The 13,489-nt window shown below is 50.3% G+C and overlaps 1 protein-coding gene across 1 annotated transcript in view; it reads left to right on the top strand.

Moving 5' to 3' along the window:
• Nt5dc3 (5'-nucleotidase domain containing 3) overlaps nt 1-13,489 on the top strand; it is a 57,802-nt gene that overhangs the window by 28,182 nt on the left and 16,131 nt on the right. The window contains 4 exon segments of the mRNA XM_028880290.2: nt 4,862-4,936; nt 5,487-5,542; nt 9,330-9,420; nt 10,433-10,570. Coding sequence (XP_028736123.1) covers nt 4,862-4,936; nt 5,487-5,542; nt 9,330-9,420; nt 10,433-10,570 — 360 coding nt within the window.

The following is a 13,489-nucleotide window of genomic DNA, read 5'->3' as shown; positions in this document are numbered from 1 at the left end:
CGTATGCCACCAGGCCTGGCTTCTGCATGAGTGTTGGGATCCTGACTCAGATCCTCATGTGGGTGACGCAAGCCCTTTATCTGGTGAGCTAACTCCCCAGCCCCCCACATGCCTGGCTTTTTACGTGGGTTCTGGGGAGCAAACGCAGGTCCTCACGCTAGCAAGGTGATGCAGGCCTTTAATCCCAGCATTTGGGAGGCAGAGGAAAGTGGATGTGTGTGAGTTTGAGGCCAGCCTGGTCTACAGAGCGAGTTCCAGGACAACCAGGACTGTTACAGAAAAACTTGTCTCGAAAAACAACAACAACAATATATATATATATATATATATATATATATATATATATATAATATTATATATATGTTACAATTTTTATTTATTTGGTGTGTGCACGCGTGTGTGTGCGTGTGTGTGTATTTGTGTATACACATGCATGCACGGAACGCACAGAGGTCAGGACCACTTTAGGAAGTCAGTGCTCTCTTCACTATATGGGTCTTGGGGCTTGAACTCGGGTCATCAGGCTTGGCAGCAGGTACCCTTCCCTGCTGAGCCATCCTGCAATCCCCTCTCCTCCTTGGTAAGGGCACTGGCAGTCACCTGCTTGCTGAGATCCGAAGCCCGGCATCCTCTGACTCCCAGTTATAGATTGTTTAAGGCTTAGCGAATAGAAAAGTCGAGGAGATAATACTGGGTTCCTGTCTGTACCCCATGTCCAGTTCCCCACATTTTGTTACGACTGACCTTGTTGCATGGAAGATTTGATACTGACATGGAGACCCTTTCTGGTGTCCACCTGTGGCAGAGCACCTGGCCAGAGCCCACACATAGTTGGTTGACTCGGTTGCCTTCTTTCTCTAACACTCTTGCTTGGGACAGTGTGGCGCACCGCTGAGGTACTCTGCGGGATGTCTCTCTCCTGGGTTGGATGGTTGGTTTTCCTCATGGTGGACCTGGATTCTGCATTTTGAGGGGAAGAGTTCAGAGACCAAGTGGAATGAATGGTCATCACCACAGGAGACCTGCCACTGGGCGTCGACCAGGATCAACTCTGAGGGATGGATGCTTAGACCTCTCCACTGCACAGTGACTCTTCGTAGCCCTGTCCACGCTGTCCTCCAGGGTGGAAGTCACTCTGTGGCTGTGAGCCGTGCTGGTCCGTGTGATCTGACCCCATGTGCACCCTCCCTCCCCGCAAACACACAGGATTTCTCTGTGTAGCCCTGGCTGTCCTGGAACTCACTCTGTAGACCAGGCTGGCCTCAAACTCACAGAGATCCGCCTGCCCAGGATTAAAGGTGTGGACCACCACCACTGCCCCGCTGGCTCCCACAGGCTGCTTCTCTCCTGAAGCCACTGACCTCCTCTGAGCAGCCGTCACCTCTGAGAGCCTCAGCCTCCTTCCTCTCAGCCCCTAGGTTTGTTCTCCACATGATACCAAGTGAATCTTTTTAAAAAGATGTTTTATCTTTTTATATGTATCTGCGTGTCTCTGCACATGTGCGTGGGTGTCCAGGGATGTATATGTATCTGCATGTCTCTGCACATGTGCGTGGGTGTCCAGGGAGGCTAGAGAGGGCACTGGATTCCCCTGGAGCTGGAGCTGTAGGTGGTTGGAGTCACTGGATGTCGGTCCTGGGAACTGACTGAACCAGACCCATCTCCCCAGTTTCCTTCCTTTTAACTTTTATTTATTTTAAGATAAATACATGTAAGAGCTCTCTGTCTCTCCATTCCCGAACGTGAGTTTTTAATAGACCTGACAGTGCTACCTTCAGCCTCTTTCCTCGCTTGCCCCCAGACTACTCAGGGCTTGCCGCTGTTTCCGGCCAGCTGTCTGGCCCTCACCCTGAGCCCTCTTGATAGCATGCATGGGTCACTGCGAGGCATTGTGCTCTGCGAGTGTCTGCTTGTTTGTGGCATGGCTGCCGGGGTGGAGTGGAACTTCCTTGGAACAGACACGGTCAGTGGTGGTCTCCGCAGCATCCTCTGTCCCTGGCACAGTACTGGACACAAAGTACGTGCTCAACAAAAGCTTGCTGTCCGGGTGCGTGAACTGTGCGGGTGGATGAGAGCACCGTGCTTTGTCTGGGGCCAGCATGCTGTACAGGCGCTACTGTCTTTGCTTCCTGTTTTGTGAGGTTTGAAAGAGCTTTGTTCTCAGTTAGACTCATAATCCAGCCTCCCTGAGATCCCAGACTAAAAGCTTTGCAAAGCCAGACCGTTTACAGGCATTCTGAAACTCTCGGTTGCATTGTAGGAATTATTAGCCATTCAGAGAGCTGCAGTTAGCCACAAAGGGGGGGCACAGCCTGGCTCCAGGGCTGTGGGAATTACCCACGCATGGGGGGACACCCGAGTCCTCTGGTGCACTGAGGTAGTGATGTTGCCAGGGCTGTTCTGTACTGGGGACACTTGGGACTTTATCAGGGTGTTCATGTTCTTCCTGAAGCCATTGTCCTCACTGAGGCTCAGATGTGTCCGTATGTCCTCAAGGTCATGGGCTCTTGTCTTTTGACCATCTGGAAACACTTCTAGCCAATTTGTTGAGCTTCTGAGTTGGGAGCTGCTGCTGTCACAGGGGAGCATAAACTCCAGGAGAGGGCTGTCCTGGGTAGTTTTTTTTTTTTTTTTTTTTTTTTGTCAACTTGACACAGCTGGAGTTACTTGGGAAGAGGCAATTCAGTTGAGCACATGCCTCTATCAGATTGTCTGCAGGGCATTTTCTTAATTACTGAGTGACGCCGGAGGACCCAGCTTATTGATTTGGGTTCTACCTCTGGGCATGTGGTCCTGGGTGCTGTAACAAAACAGGCTGAGCCAGCTATGAGGTAAGCAGCATCCCTCATGACCTCTGCTTCAGTTCCTGCCCTGACTTCTCTCAGCGATGGAGCATGACCTGAGAGTTCTAAGCTGGAATAAACCCTTTCCTCTCCAAGTGGCTTTCAGTCACGGTGTTTTATGTAGCAAGAGAAACCCTAACTAAGACGGCCGTTCTGGGCTGATTCGGAACGGGCTAAGTGGGCTAGGGGTGGACCTGGATGTGACACAGATCCGGGTTCCAGTGCTGGCTCAACCAGTGTGCCGCGTTGTGACCCCGGACAGGTGCCTTGACTCTGATCCTCGGACTCTGAGCCATAGCAGGCAGGAGGGGCTGTCTCCCTCTTGCTGGGCAGTGAGACTAGCCAGCACAGCTGAGGGATGCTCATGACCCCAGACACATCTTCCTGACCCCACCCCCAGGCTAGGGGAGGCTTCAGAGGCAGGCGCTGCAGTTCTGGCCTTCCTTCAGTGAGCAGAACCACATCACCGTGGCTGGGTTAGTGTGGGCACTGGCAAGTATCGCAATAAATATGCAGAACTGTACATGGTGTTCAGAAGTCTTGAGAACACCCACGAGGAGAAATATCAGGTTGGGGATTTCTTGGCACACACCCGGGTGTAAGATAAATGAGCCCAAATGTGACATTCAAGTCAGCATGTTGTTCAGCCTGACTTGAAAACTTGCCATGTGCCTTCAGGCAGGCGGTGCCTGGTGGTTCCAGGAAGCCGGCAGCAGTGTGGCTTGGCAGGCTCACTGGGGGGTCTTCATGCCTGTCCAGCTTTTATTTCTGTAAAATGGGCATGGCAGCACCTCCAGGCAGCGGAGGCTGACCAGGTGGGTGCTCTCAGTTCTGGGTCTGAGGGAAGGAAGTGCCTGGGATCTCATGCACTATAGAGGAGGGACTGAAATTTTTGTGGAATGTGAGCAAGGCTGTGCAATTAGGACACAGCAGAGACCAGGCTGCCTCCAAAAGCTCCGTGTGCTCTCGCAACAGTGGAAGTGGATGGGAGCCCCGGGCTGAGAAAGTTCCCTGGGACGGTAGCTGTGGGTTCCCCAGCCAGCACGGGCGGGGGAGAGCAGTAACAATGGTGGCAGTTGTGTGGAGGCCCCACCTGCACAGAGCTCCTCTGGATGCCAAGGGAACCCGGCCGTGGCAGTGTGAAGCTGAGACAGAGTGGTTGACAAAGGTGAGGGGCAGCGGTGGGGGGTGGGGGGTCGTTTTGGCTCACAGTCTGAGGGCACAGCCCATCCTGGCTGGTCGCACTGCATCTGTAGTCAGGCAGCGGTAGGAAATGCTGGTGCCCAGCTCCCCTTCTCTCTTTGTGCAGCAGAGCTATGGGATGGTGCTGTCCATGTCCAGGGTGGGCTTTGCTCCTCATTAACCCAGTCTAGAAGCTCCTCAGACACGCCCCGAGGTTCGTTTCCATGGTGATAGGTTGACGGTTGAGGCTGGCCCTTGCAGAGCTCGACATGACGGTGTGAGGTGTGAAGTGTGAAGTGAATAGGGCCCAGGGCAGGATGGAGAAACAGGACCACGTTGTGGTCTGTCCCTATTGGCGTTGCTTTCTCCCCAGAATGTGACGCCTCCCGAGCCTTTATACAGGGTGGATCTGTGCCTGTCCTGAACTTACTGCCCCTCCTTAACTTTCCTTTTTTTTTTTTTTTTTTTAAAGACAGGAGCCGGGCGGTGGTGGCGCACGCCTTTAATCCCAGCACTCGGGAGGCAGAGCCAGGCGGATCTCTGTGAGTTCGAGGCCAGCCTGGTCTACAGAGCGAGTTCCAGGAAAGGCGCAAAGCTACACAGAGAAACCCTGTCTCGAAAAACCAAAACCAAAAAAAAAAAAAAAAAAAAAAAAAAAAGGACAGGGACTCAGGTAGCCCAGGCTAGCCTTGAATTCAGTGTGTAGCTGAGAATAACCCTGAACTCCTGATCCCTCTGCCTCAGCTTCCTAAGTGCTTGGATCCCAGGCGTGCACCCCCACGCCCGTCCTGTCCCTCCATCTTTAGCTCAGCCATGTGTCCTCTCTTCTCTCTCAGTATCCTGTGGAGATCAGGAAGTATGAGTATGACCCAAACTTCGCCATCCGTGGACTCCATTACGACGTCCAGCGGGTGAGTGCGAGCTCCTATTTTTCTGTAGTTTCTTGGTGTTTGGAAATACAGTGCTGATTCATGCAACTGCTGGTGCTTTCCCTGGTGAATGGTTGGGAGTGAAGGGGAGCCAGTTGAAGAGGGGGGCATTAGGAAGGCGGGCGTCCCAGGCCTGTTTGGGAGTGCCAGTTAATGCTGGTCGTCATGCTGGTAGGGGAGGAGTCAGCTGCCACACTTTCCTTCCTTTTTCTTTTACTCATATGCCATTTCCTTAAAAGGCACCTCACTTAATAAGCAAGGCTTTTTCGGAAACTGTGCATGAAGTGGTTCTCAACCTGTGGGCCGTGACCCCTTTGGGGGTTGAACAACCCTTTCACAGAGGTCGCCTGAGACCATGGGAAAACACAGATATTTATATTACAGTTCATAACAGTGGCAAAATTACAGTTATGAAGTAGCAATGAAAATAATTTTATGGTTGGGGGTCACCACAACATGAGGAACTGTGTTAATAGGATTTATAACAACCCTTGCATTGTTCACATGTATGCACATGTTTATGTTTTTAAAGGCAATATTGATGAAGATCGATGCTTTTCATTATATCCAGATGGGAACCGTCTACAGGTAAGAGAAAGTGTCGTCTTGCTCACAGGTGGAACTCAGAGGCGTCGCCTTTCAGGCCCAGCTAACCGACCAAGGATGAGGGAAGTGGCCGGGTGTGGATCACAGTTCCTTCGCTCACTCAACGCTGAGTCCCGCTGGTGCTGAGGGTTTGGCTGTGGGGATGGATGCCTTCAGGAGCTCGGGTGGGTGAGAGGCCACACAGGTGTGCACCTACAGCCCAGAGTGGCAGGTGGTGGAGGGCATGCGTGCCCTCAGGTCATGGGGAGCCACCGGGAGGAGGTTGGTGGGCGGGGCTGCCGGGGTGAGGGAGCAGCTCATTCTCTCTGTGAGGATCAGAGAGTCAGTTATTGACCCTTTTTCTTCTTTATTAGAACACACAGAAGTACTTTGTTTCGGTAGAAGTCCCTGACTTGAAATGCAGGGTTTTGGCTGTTGACATTTTCTTTTGGTGAGGGGTTCAGGGGAGTGGTCTGTATGGTCTTAGTTTGTTCTTATGCTTTAAGAGGCATGTGTGCGCGCTATAGTTTAGATTGTTGTCTCGTAAACTCTGCGGTCATTTTCTTTCTCTCAGAGTAAGACAGGTCTGTAGGGAGACTCGGACAACCGTGAGGGTGCAGGCCCAGCAGCCCTGTACCCCCCTCTCCACCCCCGCACTGTGGGCTCTTCAGAATTTTGTTGTTTTTCGGTCTGCGTATGTATACACGCATGCACACATAATCCCTAGACAGTGTGGTCCTCCTTCTTGATTTGTTAGATGTGGACATTGCCCTCGTCCGCTCCAGTCATGGTCTTCCGCCCTCTTGAGTAGTCATCCTTGTGCAGACTCTGTAGGTCCCGCCCTGTGGACTCATAAGCAGAGACATGCACCCCGGTTTCCTTCCTTGGACATTGTCTGCTTTCTCCCTTGAACTTAATAACACGTCATTTTTATTTGCTTCTTTTTCTGCCCAGGTGTCTTTGTTTTTTCAAAATGTCACGTATCAAACATGATTATTTGCCAGTAACTTAAATATGTCTTGTCTTTTTTAAAAAATGGGCTCTCTTGTGGCCCAGTGTGGCTGCTTGTCTCAGGACAGGCTTGGTGAGGGGACAGCTTTGTGCAGCTGGTTCCAGGGATCAGACCCAGATTAACTGTCACAGAAGTCAGGGTCACCAGTGTGCTGAAAGTCCTCACCAGATCTTTTCTTTTGTCCCTGCATCTCTATCCCCTTCCTGGCCTCACGGACATGTGCCCCTTCTCTCTTGGAAATCACTATCCGCAGTCGCACCCCCCCTCCACCCCAGACCCTGATGGCTGCCTACTGTTTGTAGAAGGAAGTTGAAGCCTTAGGCACAGGGCTGGGTTTTAGGTTTTTGTTCAACCTACTTTCAGCCCTCGGCTGCTTCTACACAGGTTTTTAACTGACTGGATTTGTTAAGACTCTTAGATGCAAGTGACTGAAAACTAACACAAATGCATTGCTCTGTTCTCAAGCTGCACTAGCTGGCATCCCCCAACTGCAGGTCTGCAGAGAATAGGAGCTTCCTGTCATTCACAGCCCTGAGGTCCCGTGATGGGAGTGGGCGAGCTGGGTGAGAGCAGATGCAGGTCAGCTTGGCCCGTCTCATGCTCCTCCTGTCTCGCATCCTTGATTCTGGGATCCCCCCATTCCTGCTCCCACCCATGGCCACTGTAGCCTGTCCGGTTTCTCCCTTCCAGCCTGAAGTGGCCCTGCTCTTTCCTTGCTCCATTCCAGGTCCTTCCCATTGGGTCCTCAACCCCCCCCCCCCCCCTGTCCATTTTTATTTCTGTGTAAATGTCCATTGTGTAAGGGCGGCTGGGACTCAGCAGGAGAAGCCGGATGGGGAGTTTAAGGAGAAAGGACAGTCAGGTGTGAGTCCCCGCAAACTCTGTCACCAGAGCAGAGTGAGTTTCCAGTGCAGTGTTGTGTGCCGGTCTGGGGGTGTCTTACCGACTGCCCCTGGTGAACCCCAGCCCTGCTGCCTCCACATCACGGGTCTCAGCAAGTTCTTGGTGCTCTGGAAGCCTTGGTTTCTCTGTAAAACGGGCAGCTCCAGAGTCTGCTCTGTGCTGCGGCTGTGACGTGGAGGTGCGTTTGGCATGCGGCAGGACAGGCAGGCGAAAGTGCAGTTGCCTCCCGAAACCAGGTGAGAAGGAATGGTAGGGAGAACACAGGTCCCAGAGCTGCCGCAGGTTACACCCTTGGGCTTGGGTTTCAGCCACAGCAGTGGCTTCTGAAGGGCAAGGCCAGGCCTGGGGCGTGTGTGTGTGTGTGTGTGTGTGTGTGTGTGTGTGCGTGTGTGCGTGTGTGTGTGTGTGTGTGTGTGTGTGTGTGTGTGTATGTCTCCTGTGTGTGTGCCTGTCTTTGTATGTGTGTGTGTGTGTGTCTCCTGTATGTGTGCCTGTCTGTGTGTGTGTATGTCTCCTGTGTGTGTGCCTGTCTTTGTATGTGTGTGTTTGTGTGTCTCTCTGTGTGTGTCTATGTGTGTATGTGTGTGTATGGTGTGTGTGTGTGTTTGTGTGTCTCTCCTGTGTGTGTGCCTGTCTTTGTGTGTATGTGTGTATATGGTGTGTGTGTGTGTGTGTGTGTGTGTGTGTCTCTCCTGTGTGTGTGTCTGTGTGTTTCTCTGTGTGTGTGTGTCTCTGTGTCTCTGTGTGTCTGTGTGTCTATGTGTGACCGATCCTCACCTCATCACAGCCCCTCATGATTTTGCTTGCTTTCTCTCCATGTATGGTTCTGTAGATGGCTGCTTTGCAGGAGCTGTTCTCCAAGGTCAGTCTAGAATGATCTGGTTTGTTACAAGGTCTTATCTGATTGCTGGAGCACAGTGGTGTTTTTTGTTCTCAAAGGCCAGGAATGGGAACCGGTTAGTCAGGCAAAATGTCAGCGAATGCACCCGGTGCTTCTAAACCTAGTGTGGGGAGTGGAGACTGGAAGACATCACAGGCCAGAGCACCAGCTACATTGTGTGTGCAGACGTCTTACTGTCAGGCAGCGTGGTACCTAATCAGCCTGCTGGGACTTCCACGGATTGGCTTGAACTTCTGCGGACTGGCTTGACCCTTTGTGGGGGGGGGGGCTTTTCTGGTTTCCTAATTGAGCAGCCCTCTGGGATGGACAACTCAGATGAGCATGTGGCAGCTGCTCACCTTTCCCCTGGGTGTGCAGGAACCGGATTAATTTGCTCGTTCCAGGGGCCGGCAGACAGAGGTGTGCGCAGAAGGAAGCTGGCTCTCAGTGTCATGAAGAACTCCTCTCACGGAGCTTCCTGCCGTAGGGCATGGCTTTTCCACCTCAGCACTCAATGTGGGGGACAGTAGCGAAGGAAAAGGAATGAGTTAGAAACAGAAACATTTTCTCTGCTCAAATGTGTGAAAATCTCCACCGGAAGCAAGTCCTTGGGAAGCCTTGCATCGCAGTGGGTTGAGAGCCTGGATTTAACCCTGACACAATGCTTTCTACCTTGCTAACTTTGAGGAAGGCACGTGATCATTCCTGTGGGGGGAACAGTGACTCCTAGGACAGCTGACGAGTAGCTGGATGCCCAGGTGAAATCCTGCTCGGCACGTTGGAGATGCCATGTAGGATTAGTTGTCGTAAATCTGGTTCTTGTAACCGACAGGGGCCTCCCAGAACTTCCTGCCCGCTGGCTGGAGCTGCCGCTGTGTCCTTCTTGGCCTCCAACAGGTCTCCTGCCGGAGTGGAAAAACTCCATCCGTAGAGAGAAGTCAGAAGTCACCCTCTCTCGTTGAGCACTGTGACAACACTGTCTGTATTTTTTTCAGAGGCCTCAGCGTTGTCCCCGATGAAGAAGTCATCGACATGTACGAGGGGTCCCACGTGCCCTTGGAGCAGATGAGTGACTTTTATGGAAAGGTAAGGCGGACCGCTGGGTCATCAGAAGCAGCTGCCTTTCTCCTTTGATTGGCAGTTTTAGCGGCTGGGAAAACATCTTAGGACTTAGCTTGGCGTCTGGTTTCAGAGGTCATGGCTGTGATGCTTCTGGGTCTATGGTAAGGCAGAGCATCATTTAGAAGGGTGGGGTGGGGGATGGGGGAAGCAGAGAGAGGGAGAAAGGTAAGGGTTTGGGGGCTGAGATGCATCTGCTTCCTACAGCCAGGCCCTACTTCTTAATAGTCAGCCAGCTGAGTTAGTCAAGAGATTAACCTACTGATGAAGTGATCGAATGGCTGGTAAGAGCCAAGCCTTGAGCACATGCTTTTGGGGGCGGGGGCACTTGTAGCTAAAGAGACTTAACTATTGGGCTCGCCTACCGTGTGTGTGATTGATGGGACCCTGAGATCTGTGTGATTGATGGGACCCGAGATCGGGTCTGGAGAGAGTGTAGATCAGAGAAGGAGTCACTGTTGGCTCTTGGTGATTTTCTTCCTCTCTGACGGAGGCCCTGTCCATCTTCTCAGTCACCCCGTTTGTCACCACAGCCCTGCAGGTGTGGCCCCACTTCTTGGTCTAAGTCCCTCGGGGTCGCAGAGGAACGGCTGTCCTAAAGACGGGAGGAAGTACCCTGAGACTGAGGTCTGCTCAGCTGCCTTTGCTGGGCATGACCCTGGCTTTTCTCACCTCTGTGGCCTCCGGAGAGGGAGTGGGGAGTGATGTTAGCATGGGGAGGTGGGAGGGGAGGGAAGGGAGAGCAGCAGGGGAGGAAGTAGGGAGGGAGTCCAGCTCTCAGGCATGCATACCTGGTAAGACTCGCTCCTGCTGAGGCCCAGGAACAAGGGAGCACGTTACTTTCTCACCGTGGAAGGTCCCTGTGTGCACGGGGAGCCACGTGTGGATTCCCGGCGCCCCCTGGCTTCCCGGCAGCCTCTTGCTGCTTGTCGCCTTGTAAGATGGGGTCTGTATTGCTAAGCCTGCCTTCCGTCCGCAGAGTTCTCACGGGAACACCATGAAACAGTTCATGGACATCTTCTCCCTGCCCGAGATGACCCTGCTGTCCTGTGTGAATGAGCACTTCCTAAAGAACAACATTGACTATGAGCCGGTACACCTGTACAAAGATGTCAAGGTGAGGGCAGAGGCCAGGGCAAGTTCAGGCTGTGCCTCTGTGTCTTCCCAGCTGTGTCCAGGTGGGGGGTCAAGTAGTCCGTCTCTGGGGTCTCCGGTCTCTGTGACTGACTGTGGAAGTCATAGGGGACACTGCTGTCTCAGAATAACCAGGGCAGCGTGCTCTATCACAGATGGTGCCCGCTGTGGCCTGGACTTCTAATCCTGTGACGGTCCTGCGTACTGTCTTACCCTGAGCCTGCCCAGGAGGAGGGTATCTCCTCTTCACACAGGAGAAGCCACTGTCCATGCCCTATGCATCCAGCAGTGAGAGGGAGCCCTTCTTAAATACTTACTTTTCAAATGCCAGATCGTTATTGCACACGTTTATGGGATACAGTGTGCTTTGGTGTACACTTTGCCCCATGAAGATGCCCAGGGGTGAGGGTGGGGGTAGGGAAAGATTGGTTAATAGGGCATCTGTTCCTCATATCCATCTATTTCTCATATCCATGGCTCACTGAGGCCTGCAGAAGCCACGTCAGAATCCCGCTGGAGAGCTACAGACAACAGATGCAAACACTTAGATGCATATGTACACGTTTTATAAGTTTGTGTATTTTAGTTTGTGTTCATAGTCACATATTTATATATAATATATCTATCTTGTGTTCTTATGGACACATTCATTCATTCATTCATTCATTCATGGAGACAGGATCTCACTATGTAACCCTGGCTGGTCTGGAACTTGCTATGTAGGCCATGCTGATCTTGAGCCCTCAGAGATCTGCTTGCCTCTGCATGCTGACTGCTGGGATTATGGGCTTGTACCACTATTTTCTTTTAATGGAAATTTTTTTTCATATAATATATTCTGATCATGGTTTCCCACTCCCCAACTCCCCCAGCTCCTCCCTCCTCCCCACTCCCCCACCTCCTTTTTTTCTGGCTCTCTTTAGAGACAGTAACAACAACAACAACAATAAAACAGAATAAAAAATAAAAACAAAGAAAAAATACAAGAAACACATGCACAAAGCTGAAATCCATATAAACACAAGACCAGAAACCATAATTTACAAGCAAAAAACCAGTAAGACAAAAAAAAAAAAAAAGTGCCCAAACAAAGCACTGTGAGACAAGAAGTCTACAACAATACCGTTCAGTTCATTTTGTGTTGGTTATCTCTGCTGGGCATGGGGCCTGTCCTTAAGTGTGGATTATACACCCAGTGAGACTCCACTGAAGAAAATAATTAACATTCTTATATTTTTAAAGATCTATGTTTCTATACCAAAATACTTTTATTGTATGCTCAGGGCCAGTATAATTTTTTTTTTTTTTTTTTTTTTTTTTTTTTTTTTTTTTTTTTTTTTTTTTAGTCAGGGTCTCTCTATGTAGCCCTGGCTGGAATTTGTTATGTTGATCAGGCTGGCTTCGAACTCACAGAGACCTGCTTAGTGTTTGCCTCCCTTAGTGCCAGGATTAAAGGCATATACTATCATGCCTAGCTTTAAAAATAAATAAATAGGGGCTGGAGAGATGCCTCAGAGGTTAAGATCACTGCTTGCTCTTCCAAAGGTCCTGAGTTCAATTCCCAGCAACCACATGATGGCTCACAACCATCTGTAATGAGATCTGGTGTCCTCTTCTGGCCTGCGGGGATATGTGCAGACAGAACACTGTATACATAATAAATAAATCTTTAATAAATAAATAAATAATAAATTATACACATACACACAAATATTTTCTGTGTATGTGTGTTTTGTCTGCGTGTATGTCTGTGCCTGGTACCCTAGTCTGTTGTGAGCCACAACATGGGTGTTAGGAATTAAACCCAGGCCCCCTGGGGGAGCAACCAGTGCTCTTAAACCAATGAGCCATCTTTCTAGTTCCCACATCTAAAGTAAAATTTTGATTGTCTTGATTTCTGAGTTTTAGAGTTGAAGGATGCATTGTAGTTTCTCAGCATCACTTTGGTAAGAATCGGGCTGTTTAAATGTTTAGTTTTTAGTTCTCCTTTTGTGCATTCAGACATGCTATATTTAAGATCATTTGTAAAAGAGGAGAAATGTTCATGTGAAGGTTGACTGTAGATGTAATTCTAAATGGTCTTATTAAATAAAAAACACAGAGCCTAATAAAGAGTTAAAAAACCCCAGAGATCGAGCAGTAGCCAAGAGCTAAGACCACCTTATCTTTTGTTTGTTTATTTGTTTTTTGGGACAGGGTTTCTTTGTGTAGCTTTGTGCCTTTCCTGCACAAACTTGCTTTGTAGACCAGGCTGGCCTCGAACTCACAGAGATCCACCTGCTTCTGCCTCCCGAGTGCTGGGATTAAAGGTGTGTGCCACCACCGTCCGGCTAAGACCACCTTATCTTACCATCCGCTGCCATCCTTCACCTGAGAGAGAGAGAGAGAGAGAGAGAGAGAGAGAGAGAGAGAGAGAGAGAGAGAGACCTTCTTCCTGTGTCCTGTCTTTTTATTGACTTTCTGTTCTGCCTTCTCATTGGTTCTAAACCCAACCACATGACTTCCTCATCATTGCCTGTCTGTACAGACCTCCAGGTCTCTATGGTTCATACTGAGATTAAAGGTTCGGGTCACCACTAGCTGTGTCCTTGAACACACAGAGACTCTGCCTGTCATGTGATTAGGATGAAGGGCATGTGCCACCACCACCAGGACTTCTGCTAAATGGCTTGCTCTCAGCTCTGATCCTCAGGCAACTTTATTTATTAACATACAAATAAAATCACATTTCAGCACAAATAAAATATCACCATAGTTGACTTTCACCACCAACAGAGCACTTGTGTAGAGTTAATAACGCTCTAGGATCTGCTTTGAGTGTTCCATATTAGCTCATCAAATCTCTGCGTTGGTGCCTGGAGGCAAGTACTACTGTTATCATCACTCCACTGAAAGACAGTGA

The sequence above is a fragment of the Peromyscus leucopus genome, chromosome 18 (genome assembly GCF_004664715.2).
Source record: "Peromyscus leucopus breed LL Stock chromosome 18, UCI_PerLeu_2.1, whole genome shotgun sequence".
Taxonomy (NCBI): domain Eukaryota; kingdom Metazoa; phylum Chordata; class Mammalia; order Rodentia; family Cricetidae; genus Peromyscus; species Peromyscus leucopus.
The sequence above is the reverse complement of the archived record's forward strand: the minus strand, read 5'-3'. Positions and strand labels throughout refer to the sequence as shown.